This window comes from Oncorhynchus keta, chromosome 10 (genome assembly GCF_023373465.1).
Source record: "Oncorhynchus keta strain PuntledgeMale-10-30-2019 chromosome 10, Oket_V2, whole genome shotgun sequence".
Classification (NCBI taxonomy): domain Eukaryota; kingdom Metazoa; phylum Chordata; class Actinopteri; order Salmoniformes; family Salmonidae; genus Oncorhynchus; species Oncorhynchus keta.
In genome coordinates, this window is record NC_068430.1 from 32,036,995 (window position 1) to 32,057,032 (window position 20,038).

Consider the following 20,038-nt stretch of genomic DNA (forward strand, 5'->3'; position numbering starts at 1 on the left):
GACAAATTTGCCTACTTGAGCAGTAAGCCTCGGTTTACATGTACAGTTATGTAATCGATTTGATCATTGATTTTCTTCTGTGTTTCTTCAATGTATGCCTTGTTGTGTTTGGCTGGCTCTAAATGTGTATCGTTGATGCCATTCCCTTAGTTACACATAGCGAGTCTACACAGCCTACACATAGTATATACAATAATGAAATCCCCTGGTCCCAACATAAACTCAGCAAAAAAAGAAACGGCCCTTTTTCAGGAACATGTCTTTGAAAGATAATTCGTAAAAATCCAAATAACTTCACAGATCTTCATTGTTAAGGTTTTAAACACTGTTTCCCATGCTTGTTCAATGAACCATAAACAATTAATGAACATGCACTGGTCGTTAAGACACTAACAGCTTACAGACGGTAGGCAATTAAGTTCACAGTTATGAAAACTTAGGACACTAAAGAGGCCTTTCTACTGACTCTGAAAAACACCAAAAGAAAGAATCCCAGGATCCCTGCTCATTTTCTTGAACGTGCCTTAGCCATGCTGCAAGGAGGCATGAGGATTGCAAATGTGGCCAGGGCAATAAATTGTCATGTCTGTACTGTGAGACGCCTAAGACAGCGCTACAGGGAGACTGGACGGACAGCTGATCGTCCTCGCAGTGGCAGACCACATGTAACAACACCTGCACAGCATCGGTACATCCGAACATCACATCTGCGGGACAGGTACAGGATGGCAACAACAACTGCCCGAGTTACACCAGGAACGCACAATCCCTCCCTCAGCAATAGGCTGAGAGAGGCTGGCCTGTTGTAAGGCGGGTCCTCACCAGACATTACTGGCAACAATATCGCCTATGGGCACAAACCCACCGTCACTGGACCAGGCAGGACTGGGAAAAAAGTGCTCTTCACTGACGAGTCGCGGTTTTGTCTCACCAGCGGTGATGGTCGGATTCGTGTTTATCGTCGAACGAATGAGCGTTACACTGAGATCTGTACTCTGGAGCGGGATTGATTTGGAGGTGGAGGGTCCGTCATGGTCTGGGGCGGTGTGTCACAGCATCATCGGACTGAGCTTGTTGTCATTGCAGGCAATCTCAACGCTGTGCGTTACAGAGAAGACATCCTCCTCCCTCATGTGGTACCCTTCCTGCAGGCTCATCCTGAGATGACCCTCCAGCATGACAATGCCACCAGCCATACTGCTCGTTCTGTGTGTGATTTCCTGCAAGACAGGAATGTCAGTGTTCTGCCATGGCCAGCGAAGAGCCCGGATCTCAATCCCATTGAGATCGGAGGGTGAGGGTTAGGGCCATTCCCCCCAGAAATGTCCGGGAACTTGCAGGTGCCTTGGTGGAAGAATGGGGTTACATCTCAACACAAGATCTGGCAAATCTGGTGCAGTCCATGAGGAGGAGATGCACTGCGGTACTTAATGCAGCTGGTGGCCACGCCAGATACTGACTATTACTTTTGATTTTGACCCCCCTTTTGTTGAGGGACACATTATTCAATTTTGGTATTGTTATTATTATTTACTATGATCATTATTGTTGTTATCTTAACTATCAAACTTAACAACCTATTCTTACAGTACGCTCTATTGTCAGGATTTGGCCAGGGTTGTTCCGGTTTTTGGTCACTAGATGCCCCCATTGTGCCTTTTGACCTTTTGTTTTCCCTTGATCCCCATTATTATTTGCACCTGTGCCTCGTTTCCCCTGATTGTATTTAAACCCTTTGTTTTCCTCAGTCCTTTGCTCTGTGTTTGTATGTTAGCACCCAGCCCTAGTACTCTGTGAACTCTTGTTGATCCCGGTGGTCTCTCTTGTGGAATTCTGTTTTTTTTGTTCTTGTTTGTTTGTTTTTGAGTATTTTTTAGGCTTTTTGTGCTATACCTTCCACCTTGTGGATTTACGTTTTTGTCTTGGAGGATTACCTTTGTTCTTGTGGAATTCCTTTTGAGGTTGTGGACTTACATGTTTTCCTGAAGAACTTCACTTTTTACTTCATTAAATACACCGTCTCAAGTACTGCTGTGTCTGCCTCATCTTCTGGGTTCTGCCAACTATTCGTGGCTCAGTTGGTTAAGTGACTGTTTCTCACTCCTGAGACCCGGGTTCGTAACCGGGTCCTGACAGAAACACAGAGCCAAAAATGAACCCATAGGCAGCCAGTTCCCAGGACCTTGTTGCCATGCTGTCCCACCACCAGGAGACTGTCCAACGCCACGAAGCCGCCCTGGTTCAGCAAGAGGCCTTAATGGCTAGACATTCTCATCTTCTGTCGGAGATGCTGACCTCCATAAAGCAGATATCTGATCGACTTACCCCGGCAACAGTTCCCGTCCCAGTACCTCAGATTCACGTACCCATGGCAGTTAACCCTCTGGCTGAACCTCGTCCTCCACCTCCCCAACGGTTCTCAGGTGATCCAAGTGCTTGTTAAGGGTTTCTCACCCAATGTTCTCTCTCCTTCGAGCTGCAACCCTCGTCGTTCCCCACCGACCGGTCTAAGATCGCATATATCATCACCCGTAGAACTCAACCGTAGACCTCTAGCCCCTATCAGTCCCAGCTCCGAGTCCCCACCTTTATCCTCGCTGGCTCCACCGGAACCCATGCAGATTGGACGCATCTCCCAGGCTGAGAGAGACCGCCGGATGAGGGAGCGACGCTGTCTATATTGCGGCAAACCGGGCCATTTCCATTCCACGTGTCCCGGGGCTCCAGGGAAACGCTCTGTCCCGTACAGACCGGGGGGAACTGTAACGGGAAACATAACCTCCTCCCATCCGTCCAACTCCCGTCTGCTCATTCCAGTCATCCTTTCCTGGGACAACCACAAGCTTCACCTTCAAGCCTTGGTAGACTCTGGAGCCGCAGGTAACTTCATGGATGGTGTCTGGGCGAAGGAGAATGGCGTTCCCTCAGAACCTCTAAGTGACCCCATGAGGGTTACTACATTGGATGGAAGCCCTTTGGGATCTGGACTTGTCACTCATGTCACTACCTCCTTGCGACTTTCAGTTTCACAACACCAGGAATTGATGAACTTTCATTTGATCTCCTGTTCCGAGTTCCCTCTCGTCCTTGGATACCCCTGGCTTCACAGCCATAACCCTCACATCGACTGGTCTGTGGGCACTATCAAGCAGTGGGGTCCTACGTGCCAAGCTACTTGTATTTTCCCAAATTCCCGAGTTCTACTCCCGAGTCTTTAGAATCCATCGGCCTGACCCGAGTTCCCGAGTGTTACCATGACCTCAAACTGGTATTTAGCAAACAGAGGGCCACCATGCTACCACCCCATAGACCTTATGATTGCCCCATCGAACTGTTTCCGGGCACTTGCCCCCAGGGGTCGGATCTTTTCCCTATCTCCACCCGAACGAGCTGCTATGGATACCTACATCAAGGACGCTCTGGAAGCAGGCCTCATGCGTCCATCCACCTCCCGGCGGGAGCAGGGTTTTTCTTTGTGGCCAAGAAAGACGGTGGATTACGTCCTTGCATCGACTACCGGGGACTCAATGCCATAACCGTCCGTAACCGTTACCCGCTACCCCTTATGGCCACAGCCTTCGAGCTGCTCCAGGAAGCAGTTGTTTTCACTAAGCTTGACCTGCGGAACGCATACCATCTTGTGCGGATCAGACCTGGTGACGAGTGGAAGACCGCTTTCAACACGCCTACTGGTCACTATGAATACTTGGTGATGCCCTTCGGCCTGACCAACGCCCCAGCGGTGTTCCAAGCGCTCATAAACGATGTGCTTAGGGATATGCTTAACATATTTGTGTTCGTTTACTTGGATGACATCCTCATCTTTTCGAGCTCTCTTCAAGAACACACAAAGCATGTCAGACAAGTACTCAAACGCCTCCTAGACAGCCATCTGTACGTTAAGCCGGAAAAATGTGAATTCCATTCATCCCGAGTACAATTCCTGGGATTTGTAGTGGAACCCGGTCGAGTCCAAATGGACCCCAGGAAGGTAGGGGCGGTAGCGGATTGGCCCACCCCCAAATCCGTTAAGGAAGTTCAGCGTTTCCTGGGCTTCACTAACTTTTACCGCAAGTTCATCAAGAACTTCAGCTTGGTGGCAGCCCTCTCTCAGCTTTAACCAAGGGTGGCAATGCAAGGTTTTGTGGGAAGAGAAGCTGAGACGGCCTTCCAAGGACTCAAGCAGCGCGTCCTCTCTGCTCCCATCCTGATACTACCGACTACGGATGAACCGTTTGTGGTGGAGGTAGACGCCTCAGAGGTTGGTGTTGGAGCTGTCCTGTCTCAGAGGGGTGAAGACAAGAAGCTTCATCCGTGCGCTTTCTTCTCACACCGGCTTACCCCGGCTGAGAGGAACTACGATGTGGGGATCGTGAACTCCTAGCGGTTAAGATGGCATTGAAGGAATGGAGACACTGGCTCGAGGGGGCTTCTCACCTGTTTCAAGTGCTTACGGACCACAAAAATCTGGAGTATATCCAGCAGGCGAAGCGGTTGAACTCTAGACAAGCTAGATGGTCTCTTTTCTTCAATCGATTCCAGTTTATCCTCACCTATCGGCCCGGGTCGAAGAATCTCAAACCGGATGCCCTGTCCCGAGTCTACGCTCCTGCCATTCGAGATGACACGGACATGCCTGTCCTTCCTGCTGCTAAGATCGTGGCTCCGATCTCGTGGCAAGTTGAGGATACCGTGAGACGAGCTCAAGCTATTGAACCGGACCCGAAAGGAGGTCCTGCCAATCGGTTGTTTGTACCCAAGGCAGTGAGGACTCATGTCCTTCTGTGGGGGCACTCCTCTCGCCTCACCTGTCACCCGGGCGTAGGTCGCACCTTGGAGTTCATCCAGCGTAAGTTCTGGTGGCCTACCATAAGAGAAGACGTTGCCACTTTCGTCAATGCCTGCCCCGTGTGCTGCCAGGGCAAATCTTCTCACCTCCGCCCGCAAGGACTCCTTCACCCTTTACCTGTTCCCCACAGACCCTGGTCCCATATCTCGTTGGACTTTATTACTGGCCTTCCTCCATCCCATGGCAATACTACTATCCTAGTCATAATCGACAGGTTTTCAAAGGCGGCCAGGTTCGTCCCTCTGACTAAGTTACCTTCTGCCAAGGAAACGGCTGAGTTGGTAATTAATCATGTGTTCCGAGTCTTCGGCATTCCTCGAGATATGGTTTCTGACAGAGGTCCCCAATTCGCCTCTAGGTTTTGGAAGGCCTTCTGCCAACTCATGGGGGCTTCTGCCAGTCTATCTTCAGGGTACCATCCGGAGTCCAACGGCCAAACAGAGAGGATGAATCAAGAGCTGGAAACCACCCTCCGATGTATGACTCGTAACAACCCGTCCACATGGTCGTCCTTCATTGTTTGGGCCGAATACGCGCACAACACCTTGCGCTCCTCCTCCACTGGTATGTCCCCGCACGAGTGTCAGTTTGGCTATGCCCCTCCATTGTTCCCGGACCAGGAGGCAGAAGTCAGAATGCCTTCAGCCTTGAAGTTCGTCAGACGCTGTCGGCTTATGTGGAGGAAGACCCGTCTTAATCTTATGCGTTCCTCACAGAGGTACCAACAACAAGCCAACAGACGTCGCCGTCCCGGGCCTACCCTGCGCCCGGCCAGAGAGTCTGGCTCTCCACAAGAGACTTACCACTACGGGTGGAGTCTCGCAAGCTGTCCCAAAATACATCGGTCCCTTTAAGGTTGCCAGGAGAGTTAACCCAGTTTCTTATCGCCTACACTTACCCAGATCCCTTAAGATTAATCCCACATTTCACATTTCCTTATTAAAACCTGTTGTTTTTTCTCCCCTTGTCCCGGCAGACAGACCTCCGCCTCGTGTCATTGGAGGCCAGCCGGCTTATACCGTCCATCGGATACTGGATTCCCGCCGGGTGCAGCGGTCCTGGCAGTATCTGGTGGACTGGGAAGGCTACGGTCCCGAGGAGCGCTCCTGGGTTCCTGCCAAAGACATACTGGACCCTGACCTCATTCGTCAGTTCAGGGCCCTCCACCCTGAGAGAGCTGGTAGGAACGTCAGGAGCCGTTCCTAGGGGGGGGGGATTCTGTCAGGATTTGGCCAGGGTTGTTCTGGTTTTTGGTCACTAGATGCCCCCATTGTGCCTTTTGACCTTTTGTTTTCCCTTGATCCCCATTATTATTTGCACCTGTGCCTCGTTTCCCCTGATTGTATTTAAACCCTTTGTTTTCCTCAGTCCTTTGCTCTGTGTTTGTATGTTAGCACCCAGCCCTAGTACTCTGTGAGCTCTTGTTGATCCCGGTGGTCTCTCTTGTGGAATTCTGTTTTTTGTTCTTGTTTGTTTTTGAGTATTTTTTTAGGCTTTTTGTGCTATACCTTCCACCTTGTGGATTTACCTTTTTGTCTTGGAGGATTACCTTTGTTCTTGTGGAATTCCTTTTGAGGTTGTGGAGTTACATGTTTTCCTGAAGAACTTCACTTTTTCCTTCATTAAATACACCGTCTCAAGTACTGCTGTGTCTGCCTCATCTTCTGGGTTCTGCCAACTATTCGTGGCTCAGTTGGTTAAGTGACTGTTTCTCACTCCTGAGACCCGGGTTCGTAACCGGGTCCTGACAGAAACACAGAGCCAAAAATGAACCCATAGGCAGCCAGTTCCCAGGACCTTGTTGCCATGCTGTCCCACCACCAGGAGACTGTCCAACGCCACGAAGCCGCCCTGGTTCAGCAAGAGGCCTTAATGGCTAGACATTCTCATCTTCTGTCGGAGATGCTGACCTCCATAAAGCAGATATCTGATCGACTTACCCCGGCAACAGTTCCCGTCCCAGTACCTCAGATTCACGTACCCATGGCAGTTAACCCTCTGGCTGAACCTCGTCCTCCACCTCCCCAACGGTTCTCAGGTGATCCAAGTGCTTGTTAAGGGTTTCTCACCCAATGTTCTCTCTCCTTCGAGCTGCAACCCTCGTTGTTCCCCACCGACCGGTCTAAGATCGCATATATCATCACCCGTAGAACTCAACCGTAGACCTCTAGCCCCTATCAGTCCCAGCTCCGAGTCCCCACCTTTATCCTCGCTGGCTCCACCGGAACCCATGCAGATTGGACGCATCTCCCAGGCTGAGAGAGACCGCCGGATGAGGAGCGACGCTGTCTATATTGCGGCAAACCGGGCCATTTCCATTCCACGTGTCCCGGGGCTCCAGGGAAACGCTCTGTCCCGTACAGACCGGGGTAACTGTAACGGGAAACATAACCTCCTCCCATCCGTCCAACTCCCGTCTGCTCATTCCAGTCATCCTTTCCTGGGACAACCACAAGCTTCACCTTCAAGCCTTGGTAGACTCTGGAGCCGCACGTAACTTCATGGATGGTGTCTGGGCGAAGGAGAATGGCGTTCCCTCAGAACCTCTAAGTGACCCCATGAGGGTTACTACATTGGATGGAAGCCCTTTGGGATCTGGACTTGTCACTCATGTCACTACCCACTACCTCCTTGCGACTTTCAGTTTCACAACACCAGGAATTGATGAACTTTCATTTGATCTCCTGTTCCGAGTTCCCTCTCGTCCTTGGATACCCCTGGCTTCACAGCCATAACCCTCACATCGACTGGTCTGTGGGCACTATCAAGCAGTGGGGTCCTACGTGCCAAGCTACTTGTATTTTCCCAAATTCCCGAGTTCTACTCCCGAGTCTTTAGAATCCATCGGCCTGACCCGAGTTCCCGAGTGTTACCATGACCTCAAACTGGTATTTAGCAAACAGAGGGCCACCATGCTACCACCCCATAGACCTTATGATTGCCCCATCGAACTGTTTCCGGGCACTTGCCCCCAGGGGTCGGATCTTTTCCCTATCTCCACCCGAACGAGCTGCTATGGATACCTACATCAAGGACGCTCTGGAAGCAGGCCTCATGCGTCCATCCACCTCCCCGGCGGGAGCAGGGTTTTTCTTTGTGGCCAAGAAAGACGGTGGATTACGTCCTTGCATCGACTACCGGGGACTCAATGCCATAACCGTCCGTAACCGTTACCCGCTACCCCTTATGGCCACAGCCTTCGAGCTGCTCCAGGAAGCAGTTGTTTTCACTAAGCTTGACCTGCGGAACGCATACCATCTTGTGCGGATCAGACCTGGTGACGAGTGGAAGACCGCTTTCAACACGCCTACTGGTCACTATGAATACTTGGTGATGCCCTTCGGCCTGACCAACGCCCCAGCGGTGTTCCAAGCGCTCATAAACGATGTGCTTAGGGATATGCTTAACATATTTGTGTTCGTTTACTTGGATGACATCCTCATCTTTTCGAGCTCTCTTCAAGAACACACAAAGCATGTCAGACAAGTACTCAAACGCCTCCTAGACAGCCATCTGTACGTTAAGCCGGAAAAATGTGAATTCCATTCATCCCGAGTACAATTCCTGGGATTTGTAGTGGAACCCGGTCGAGTCCAAATGGACCCCAGGAAGGTAGGGGCGGTAGCGGATTGGCCCACCCCCAAATCCGTTAAGGAAGTTCAGCGTTTCCTGGGCTTCACTAACTTTTACCGCAAGTTCATCAAGAACTTCAGCTTGGTGGCAGCCCCTCTCTCAGCTTTAACCAAGGGTGGCAATGCAAGGTTTTTGTGGGGAAGAGAAGCTGAGACGGCCTTCCAAGGACTCAAGCAGCGCGTCCTCTCTGCTCCCATCCTGATACTACCGACTACGGATGAACCGTTTGTGGTGGAGGTAGACGCCTCAGAGGTTGGTGTTGGAGCTGTCCTGTCTCAGAGGGGTGAAGACAAGAAGCTTCATCCGTGCGCTTTCTTCTCACACCGGCTTACCCCGGCTGAGAGGAACTACGATGTGGGGGATCGTGAACTCCTAGCGGTTAAGATGGCATTGAAGGAATGGAGACACTGGCTCGAGGGGGCTTCTCACCTGTTTCAAGTGCTTACGGACCACAAAAATCTGGAGTATATCCAGCAGGCGAAGCGGTTGAACTCTAGACAAGCTAGATGGTCTCTTTTCTTCAATCGATTCCAGTTTATCCTCACCTATCGGCCCGGGTCGAAGAATCTCAAACCGGATGCCCTGTCCCGAGTCTACGCTCCTGCCATTCGAGATGACACGGACATGCCTGTCCTTCCTGCTGCTAAGATCGTGGCTCCGATCTCGTGGCAAGTTGAGGATACCGTGAGACGAGCTCAAGCTATTGAACCGGACCCGAAAGGAGGTCCTGCCAATCGGTTGTTTGTACCCAAGGCAGTGAGGACTCATGTCCTTCTGTGGGGGCACTCCTCTCGCCTCACCTGTCACCCGGGCGTAGGTCGCACCTTGGAGTTCATCCAGCGTAAGTTCTGGTGGCCTACCATAAGAGAAGACGTTGCCACTTTCATCAATGCCTGCCCCGTGTGCTGCCAGGGCAAATCTTCTCACCTCCGCCCGCAAGGACTCCTTCACCCTTTACCTGTTCCCCACAGACCCTGGTCCCATATCTCGTTGGACTTTATTACTGGCCTTCCTCCATCCCATGGCAATACTACTATCCTAGTCATAATCGACAGGTTTTCAAAGGCGGCCAGGTTCGTCCTCTGACTAAGTTACCTTCTGCCAAGGAAACGGCTGAGTTGGTAATTAATCATGTGTTCGAGTCTTCGGCATTCCTCGAGATATGGTTTCTGACAGAGGTCCCCAATTCGCCTCTAGGTTTTGGAAGGCCTTCTGCCAACTCATGGGGGCTTCTGCCAGTCTATCTTCAGGGTACCATCCGAGTCCAACGGCCAAACAGAGAGGATGAATCAAGAGCTGGAAACCACCCTCCGATGTATGACTCGTAACAACCCGTCCACATGGTCGTCCTTCATTGTTTGGGCCGAATACGCGCACAACACCTTGCGCTCCTCCTCCACTGGTATGTCCCCGCACGAGTGTCAGTTTGGCTATGCCCCTCCATTGTTCCCGGACCAGGAGGCAGAAGTCAGAATGCCTTCAGCCTTGAAGTTCGTCAGACGCTGTCGGCTTATGTGGAGGAAGACCCGTCTTAATCTTATGCGTTCCTCACAGAGGTACCAACAACAAGCCAACAGACGTCGCCGTCCCGGGCCTACCCTGCGCCCGGCCAGAGAGTCTGGCTCTCCACAAGAGACTTACCACTACGGGTGGAGTCTCGCAAGCTGTCCCAAAATACATCGGTCCCTTTAAGGTTGCCAGGAGAGTTAACCCAGTTTCTTATCGCCTACACTTACCCAGATCCCTTAAGATTAATCCCACATTTCACATTTCCTTATTAAAACCTGTTGTTTTTCTCCCCTTGTCCCGGCAGACAGACCTCCGCCTCGTGTCATTGGAGGCCAGCCGGCTTATACCGTCCATCGGATACTGGATTCCCGCCGGGTGCAGCGGTCCTGGCAGTATCTGGTGGACTGGGAAGGCTACGGTCCCGAGGAGCGCTCCTGGGTTCCTGCCAAAGACATACTGGACCCTGACCTCATTCGTCAGTTCAGGGCCCTCCACCCTGAGAGAGCTGGTAGGAACGTCAGGAGCCGTTCCTAGGGGGATTCTGTCAGGATTTGGCCAGGGTTGTTCTGGTTTTTGGTCACTAGATGCCCCCATTGTGCCTTTTGACCTTTTGTTTTCCCTTGATCCCCATTATTATTTGCACCTGTGCCTCGTTTCCCCTGATTGTATTTAAACCCTTTGTTTTCCTCAGTCCTTTGCTCTGTGTTTGTATGTTAGCACCCAGCCCTAGTACTCTGTGAGCTCTTGTTGATCCCGGTGGTCTCTCTTGTGGAATTCTGTTTTTTGTTCTTGTTTGTTTTTGAGTATTTTTTAGGCTTTTGTGCTATACCTTCCACCTTGTGGATTTACCTTTTGTCTTGGAAGATTACCTTTGTTCTTGTGGAATTCCTTTTGAGGTTGTGGAGTTACATGTTTTCCTGAAGAACTTCACTTTTTACTTCATTAAATACACCGTCTCAAGCACTGCTGTGTCTGCCTCATCTTCTGGGTTCTGCCAACTATTCGTGGCTCAGTTGGTTAAGTGACTGTTTCTCACTCCGGAGACCCGGGTTCGTAACCGGGTCCTGACATCTATACATTGAAATGGAAGCACAGTGTGATTTCCCTGAGGTATGTATAAATTATGAAATTCTCATCACTAATGGCTATAATTTTTTTGGGATCCTCATCCGATTGTGTGATTTTCTTTTTCAAAGGAAAACATGCAGCACATTAGGCGATGGTGGTGCCTAGTTCTCCTGCAGAACTTTCTCCTGCCGTGAGTCTTGAACATTATAAAAACTTGTCATTTGCATCCTTAAAATCACATGTTTCACTGTAGCCAGACTGACCTGAATATATGTTCATATTGAATGTATGTCACTCACTAAGGTCTGAAGAAGAGGTTGAAAGATCGAAAAAGGCAGCAAAAACAAAAACACACTTCAGGTCGGAGGTGTCATATGATGAGTGGTATAGTCTAAAACCAATGTTTAAAGACTTACCCCCCTCTCATATGATGAGTGGTATAGTCTAAAACCAATGTATAAAGACTTACCCCCCTCTCATATGATGAGTGGTATAGTCTAAAACCAATGTATAAAAACTTACCCCCCTCTCATATGATGAGTGGTATAGTCTAAAACCAACGTATAAAGACTTACCCCCCCCTCTCATGTGATGAGTGGTATAGTCTAAAACCAATGTATAAAGACTTACCCCCCCCACCCTCATATGGTGAGTGGTATAGTCTAAAACCAATGTATAAAGACTTACCCCCTCTCTCATATGATGAGTGGTATAGTCTTAAACCAGTGTTTAAAGACTTACCCCCCTCTCAATTAATGAGTGGTATAGTCTTAAACCAATGTTTAAAGACTTACCCCCTCTCATATGATGAGTGGTATAGTCTTAAACCAATGTTTAAAGACTTACCCCCCTCTCAAATTTACATTTACATTTAAGTCATTTAGCAGACGCTCTTATCCAGAGCGACTTACAATGAGTGGTATAGTCTAAAACCAATGTTTAAAGACTTACCCCCCTCTCATATGATGAGTGGTATAGTCTAAAACCAATGTTTAAAGACTTACCCGCCCCCCTCTCATATGATGAGTGGTATAGTCTAAAACCAATGTATAAAAACTTACCCCCCTCTCATATGATGAGTGGTATAGTCTAAAACCAACTTATAAAGACTTACCCCCCTCTCATGTGATGAGTGGTATAGTCTAAAACCAATGTATAAAGACTTACCCCCCTCATATGGTGAGTGGTATAGTCTTAAACCAATGTATAAAGACTTACCCCCTCTCTCATATGATGAGTGGTATAGTCTTAAACCAGTGTTTAAAGACTTACCCCCCTCTCAATTAATGAGTGGTATAGTCTAAAACCAATGTTTAAAGACTTATCCCCCCTCTCATATGATGAGTGGTATAGTCTTAAACCAGTGTTTAAAGACTTACCTCCCCCCTCTCATATGATGAGTGGTATAGTCTTAAACCAGTGTCTAAAGATGTAACCCCCTCTCATATGATGAGTGGTATAGTCTTAAACCAGTGTTTAAAGACTTACCCCCCTCTCATATGATGAGTGGTATAGTCTAAAACCAATGTATAAAGACTTACCCCCCTCTCATATGATGAGTGGTATAGTCTAAAACCAATGTATAAAGACTTACCCCCCTCTCATATGATGAGTGGTATAGTCTAAAACCAATGTATAAAAACTTACCCCCTCTCATATGATGAGTGGTATAGTCTAAAACCAACGTATAAAGACTTACCCCCCTCTCATGTGATGAGTGGTATAGTCTAAAACCAATGTATAAAGACTTACCCCCTCTCATATGATGAGTGGTATAGTCTAAAACCAATGTATAAAGACTTACCCCCCTCTCATATGATGAGTGGTATAGTCTAAAACCAATGTATAAAGACTTACCCCCCCTCTCAAATAATGAGTGGTATAGTCTAAAACCAATGTTTAAAGACTTACCCCCCTCTCATATGATGAGTGGTATAGTCTAAAACCAATGTATAAAGACTTACCCCCCTCATATGATGAGTGGTATAGTCTAAAACCAATGTCTAAAGACTTACCCGCCCCCTCTCATATGATGAGTGGTATAGTCTAAAACCAATGTATAAAAACTTACCCCCTCTCATATGATGAGTGGTATAGTCTAAAACCAACGTATAAAGACTTACCCCCTCTCATGTGATGAGTGGTATAGTCTAAAACCAATGTATAAAGACTTACCCCCCTCATATGGTGAGTGGTATAGTCTTAAACCAATGTATAAAGACTTACCCCCTCTCTCATATGATGAGTGGTATAGTCTTAAACCAATGTTTAAAGACGTAACCCCCCTCTCATATGATGAGTGGTATAGTCTTAAACCAGTGTTTAAAGACTTACCCCCCTCTCAATTAATGAGTGGTATAGTCTAAAACCAATGTTTAAAGACTTATCCCCCTCTCATATGATGAGTGGTATAGTCTTAAACCAGTGTTTAAAGACTTACCCCCCCCCCCCTCTCATATGATGAGTGGTATAGTCTTAAACCAGTGTCTAAAGATGTAACCCCCCTCTCATATGATGAGTGGTATAGTCTTAAACCAGTGTTTAAAGACTTAACCCCGCCGCCAATATATTTCAGGATGTAGAAGATGTCCCCCCTAAGAAGTCACAGCATGTCACATCAGCATCCAGCTCTGCAGGAACAGGTACTGTAAAGGCAATTAGCTAAAGTAAGGTGCACTCTTTTACACACATCCCTAGAGGTTCCCTTACATTACTTAATGACCACAATCTGTTTTCTTTCTAGATGATACTAAAAACAAAATGCACGACAAACTGGGAGCTGTGAACTGGGTATGTAGTCTGTGTGTAATGCTGAAGGCTTGATGCATGGCAAGATATAATATTTGTGATGACTTGTTGAGTAGTTATAGATATCATTGAAAGCCCCTTTAGTAATAGTGTTTTTTGTTTGCATGGTGGTATTGTGAAAATGGGGTGTAATTTGTCTTGATCACCCAATGAGGCACCACTCTAAATATGTATTCTTCAAGGAAGCAGATGTTCTTCTCAGGGACAGCCTAGAGGCAGCAAGGTGGTGCGAACGGCAAAAATTTAAAGGCACCATTTCCCTCCCAGGTGTAATTGGAATGGACGGGGAAGACCGTATTACAACTCTTAAAGAACTACGGTGGTATGATGGCCTGGATGAAGAGGAACATATTCTCCTCAAGGAACCATTCATGTTCTCATTCCAGTTAGAGAGATGAGATGTCCCATGTGGAGGCAGTTGACAAGAAAATGACTGTCTGCCTCTTCTGAGGAGCAGGAGTGAAGCCATTTTTGAGGAGTGGTCAAACCTTGTTTTTGTCTACTGGGTAAATTGTGTTATGTTGTTTAGTAAAGATGTAGAAGTGACCCGAGTCTCTGATCTCTGTACTGAAGCTGGTATAACTCAATGTACAAAACACATTCAGCTTGTCAGTATGTCTATATGGTATAGTCTGTCTCCATTCTCATGAGGAAAGTAAATAGCATTATAAATCAGGATAGGTAGTAACAATGTATATATATATATATATATATATATATATATATATTCTCAATTAAATAATATAATCAAGTTATAATATTTATCAACACAATTTTAACTGTACATGACATAATTATATTGTTCACTGCAACAATATCAGTAGCTTGTCTCAAATATAGTATCAAGCAAAAAGTGTTACAACACATCTGCCGGACCACTTTATATAATATTTCTTATGATCTTCAAAAATTAAATACGTTTGTATTCAATGTGTCTTACGCAAACGTGTGTTGTTTTTATTCAGTGTGTGACTGAAACCTCAGATGGACAAAAAAGTGGGTGGGGTCAAACGTGGGTGGGGTCACCCCACACCGCTCCGAACTGTACAGTGCAGTCAGAGGTACAGTCTGTCTGTCTGTGTCTGGTAGGGAACCTGCAGTAACTACCTCCCGCCCACATTGAGCACTACTCCGAACTGTGCAGTCAGAGGTCTGTCTGTCTGTGGGGAATCTGCAGTAACTACCTCCCGCCCGTAGGGGCACTGCAGCACAATCACTCTGCTTGTGCACGCGGAAGGCCTAGAGCGCGCCATTGAAGAGAACTCCAACGTGATTATTTCAATTTCGCTGTCGGACTGCGACTGAAATGTTTTGCTGAAAAAAAGGTTTTTAGACAACTAAGCGTTAAACCGACAAGGAGGATGGCGTACAGAGGACAAGGGCAGAAGGTCCAGAAGGTTATGGTGCAGCCAATCGTATCCTTTTATCATGAAATATTCTGTGCAGTATTGTGTTGTAACGTTAGCCTGCTATTTTGCTCTGAATCACTGTAGCTAAGTTAGCAGGGTAATCATAACTAGCTAGTGGTACTTAGCTAGCTAAGTTACTAATTAATGAGCAGTTGCTATTAATACACATGGACCTTAGAGTTTCAGCAAGGAACTGAAATACTATGGCCGGGTATGTAGCTAACTTAAATTAACTATTGAGATAGTAATGTTGCAAATGGCCAGAAAAACCTGTGTAGCCAGTTAAGCAATATGTTTGTAGTTTCCTTGACCCTCCCCTCTGTCCACCAGAACCTTATTTTCAGGTATCTACAGAACGTAAGTATGACATTTTTTTTATGATTTTCTTCATTTCAGTCACATGATTTTATGTTCATGGTTGTAAATAGACCTCGTACTTTCATAATACGTTACCTATAGCGAGCGATCTCTCAAATGTATTCAAAGCCTCTCTTCTCCCTGCAGCGTTCTCGGATACAGGTGTGGCTGTATGAACAAGTGAACATGCGGATAGAGGGCTGCATCATCGTAAGTAATATATGCCATATATTATATGCCATAAGTCCTCTTCCTCCTGTGTTTCCTCCCTTATTCTACTTGGCCAAGGCTCCTGAAACTATATCTTGGCTGCTGATGCCGAGCTGTGTAGTTGAAACAAATCTCTCCCTCTTTCAGGGCTTTGACGAGTACATGAACCTGGTTCTGGATGACGCTGAGGAGGTCCACATGAAGACCAAGAACAGGAAGCCCCTGGGTAAGTCAGTTTTTCTGTCTTTCTTACCTCACATTTCTCAGTGTCTGTAACTGTGTATTACATGTTGATTCGTACACATTTCAGTAATAAGACTTGCAGGCTATTGTCCACATTCCACAATATCAGTTTGTCTGGGACTAGCCTCGGAGCCCCAGGCTTCTCACATTCTGTTTGAAAGCCTGGGGAAGTTCTCCTGAGGAAGATGATTAAAAAAAGGGGGTGATACAGTGGGGCAAAAAAGTATTTAGTCAGCCACCAATTGTGGAAGTTCTCCCACTTAAAAAGATGAGAGGCCTGTAATTTTCATCATAGGTACACTTATACTATGACAAATGAGAGAAAAAAATCCAGAAAATCACATTGTAGGATTTTTTAATGAATTTATTTGCAAATTATGGTGGAAAATAAGTATTTGGTCAATAACAAAAGTTTATCTCAATACTTTGTTATATACCCTTTGTTGGCAATGACAGAGGTCAAACGTTTTCTAAGTCTTCAAGGTTTTCACACACTGTTGCTGGTATTTTGGCCCATTCCTCCATGCAGATCTCCTCTAGAGCAGTGATGTTTTGGGGCTGTTGCTGGGCAACATGGACTTTCAACTCCCTCCAAAGATTTTCTATGGGGTTGAGATCTGGAGACTGGCTAGGCCACTCCAGGAACTTGAAATGCTTCTTACGAAGCCACTCCTTCGTTGCCCGGGCGGTGTGTTTGGGATCATTGTCATGCTGAAAGACCCAGCCACGTTTCATCTTCAATGCCCTTGCTGATGGAAGGAGGTTTTCACTCAAAATCTCACGATACATGGCCCCATTCATTCTTTCCTTTACACGGATCAGTCGTCCTGGTCCCTTTGCAGAAAAACAGCCCCAAAGCATGATGTTTCCGCCCCCATGCTTCACAGTAGGTATGGTGTTCTTTGGATGCAACTCAGCATTCTTTGTCCTCCAAACATGACGAGTTGAGTTTTTACCAAAAAGTTATATTTTGGTTTCATCTGACATAATCCCAATCTTCTTCTGGATCATCCAAATGCTCTCTAGCAAACTTCAGACGGGCCTGGACATGTACTGGCTTAAGCAGGGGGACACGTCTGGCACTGCAGGATTTGAGTCCCTGGTGGCGTAGTGTGTTACTGATGGTAGGCTTTGATACTTTGGTCCCAGCTCTCTGCAGGTCATTCACTAGGTCCCCCTGTGTGGTTCTGGGATTTTTGCTCACCGTTCTTGTGAACATTTTGACCCCATGTGGTGAGATCTTGCGTGGAGCCCCAGATCGAGGGAGATTATCAGTGGTCTTGTATTTCTTCCATTTCCTAATAATTTCTCCCACAGTTGATTTCTTCAAACCAAGCTGCTTACCTATTGCAGATTCAGTCTTCCCAGCCTGGTGCAGGTCTACAATTTTGTTTCTGGTGTCCTTTGACAGCTCTTTGGTCTTGGCCATAGTGGAGTTTGGAGTGTGACTGTTTGAGGTTGTGGACAGGTGTCTTTTATACTGATAACAAGTTCAAACAGGTGCCATTAATACAGGTAACAAGTGGAGGACAGAGGAGCCTCTTAAAGAAGTTACAGGTCTGTGAGAGCCAGAAATCTTGCTTGTTTTTAGGTGACCAAATACTTATTTTCCACCATAATATGCAAATAAATTCATAAAAAATCATTTTGTCTGTCATAGTTGAAGTGTACCTATGATGAAAATTACAGGCCTCATCTTTTTAAGTGGGAGAACTTGCACAATTGGTGGCTGACTAAATACTTTTTGCCCCACTGTATATGGTGGAGTCCAGGTGGAAACTACTGATGTGTTACCACTTATTAAACCAATCAAATGTTTTGCATGGGTGGAGGTCCAAACAGAGGTGTTTTTGAACATTTGTCTGATTTGCAAAAAGCTAGCTCGCATAAGATATACAATTAGCACAGGATAGGCTACCAAAACGTTGTCTGACACGATAGGAAAAGAGACACGGACCAAACAAGGAAATGCCTCTTCCGGTGGGGAGCACCTTGAAGAAAACACTTCAAACCAGATGACTCTTGTGGCCTAATGCCATCAAATTGATAAAGGCCATTCCAGTTGACTAAGTCTGTAGTTTCTCATTCGTTGTCGATGATTATAGTAATCTTTTCTTTGTTGGCAGTCTAAACAAGTGTCTCCTGCTGAAGTGTCAGTTACTCTAGACTGATCACCTGTCTCTCTATCTCCACCTGTCCACCTCCTCTCAATCCCTCCCTACATCTCTCTCAGGGAGGATCATGCTGAAAGGTGATAACATCACCTTGCTACAGAGTGTTGCCACTTAACTCAACAGGACAACATCCATCTATAGCCAGCAGACGGATTTGTGGATTTTTTCCCCATTCTATTTTGTAATGTTTTTCTTTTTTTTTTTGCAAACAATGTTGAAGCTCGATGGTGTTTGGTACATGAATAATGTAATTTTCCATTTAATGTTTCCTCCTCTGAAATAAATTTGAGTTTTGTTTCTTAGTGGTTCTCATTTCAATAATGAAATATCTATTTACAACCAATTCCTCTTTATTATCCCAAAGGGAACATAGCGAGCAGGGATCATATACGCATCTCTTATTATTCTGTTGACCTGTATTCCTTCTGTTAATTGCAAAAGCCAACAAATACAAAACTGTTAATTTGAGTGTTACTTGGTTTCATTTGGCTACAAATTCAATTGACTCATGCTGCTAGATACATTTTATTTGCAAGCAATATTGACCATCATACTGGCATCCACTTTTATGGTTTTGGGTTAATACTGTGAGGATCCACCAGGTGGTGACATGCGCTGTGTACTGTGCAACTCATGAGAAATGTAGACATATTATCAGCAGGGATTCTATACTTCTCTATTTTTTTTGCATCCAGGAAACATTGCCTGTGACATTTTAGATACAAGACTGCTGACTGCAGAGTACCATTTACGTCAATCAACATTTCCACACATCTTACCATAAGTGGCCATAATATTTCATACGGTATTAATAGAGTATTATATAAAGCAGGATTGGCCATTTCACTGTTGGGTACAATATACCTGTAACATGATGATCGGAGTCAGCAAGGCCAGCCTTGAGTTTGCAGTTAACAATAGTATTAATAACATACAACACTAGGCCGGCTGGCTATCTGGGGGAAGTGTGATGGAAACGAGCAGCCGAGGACAGACGGGAGTTCACAAGTGGGAGAAGGAGCAAGGAGCTTCAGCAGCGAGGGCTGAGGTGTCGCCTTACTGGTCAGGAGCCCTGCGCCTCATCTTAAAAGGAAGGGGTGCCACAGCTTGTGGCAACATGCGTCGCTCATCAGGCATCGTTGTCAAGTGCCAGATGACTCTTTGTGCTATGAGGGGAGGAATGGGCTGACTCAATGCCACACGCCTCCCACACATTCTTAAGTCAGGCTGAGAACAGTGAGGCTCTACAGACGTTGGCAGTTGACTGTCACAGTTGTGCAGTTCAAGCAAACAAGTTTTACTTGAGGATTTCTGTATGTTGTAAGCCAATTTAAATGATTTTGGTGGCCTTTCAGACATAGAAAGCTTTACCAGACACTCATACGTAACATAGCATGCATAACATACAATGACATAACATAGTCCTCCATAGGAGTGTTAGGGCCAACTCCCCTCCTCATCCCTCTCTGTCTCCCCACTTCCAGACAAAGGACACAGTGCACGGGTCAGATGCCCCCACCTCCAGAGACTATTTCCCCTCCTTAGACCACTCCCTAAGCCACCTGACCCCTCTCCTACCTTGGCTTGGCTCAGCAAGGTGTGGGTCTTTATCCTGCCTACCTCCCTGCCTTTCTCTCATTCTGTCTATTCATAGCACCTTCATTGAACATGTTTTGGGGCTCAGACTTGTGTGGTGGTTATTTCTTTCAACCTCTGCTCTGTCTATGGCCTATATCAAAACTTCATGAATAAATGTCATTCAAAAAGTTGAAATACAC

At 46.6% G+C, this 20,038-nt stretch overlaps 1 protein-coding gene across 1 annotated transcript; it reads left to right on the forward strand.

The window, feature by feature from the left end:
- The first annotated feature begins 15,090 nt into the window (after window positions 1-15,090).
- Window positions 15,091-18,562, forward strand: LOC118388503 (small nuclear ribonucleoprotein E). Its single transcript, XM_035777658.2, has 5 exons — window positions 15,091-15,282; window positions 15,607-15,633; window positions 15,781-15,843; window positions 15,991-16,069; window positions 18,320-18,562. Exons 1-5 carry the CDS (start codon window positions 15,229-15,231, stop codon window positions 18,373-18,375), a joined length of 279 nt encoding a protein of 92 aa, XP_035633551.1. The 5' UTR covers window positions 15,091-15,228; the 3' UTR covers window positions 18,376-18,562.
- The last annotated feature ends 1,476 nt before the right edge of the window (window positions 18,563-20,038 follow it).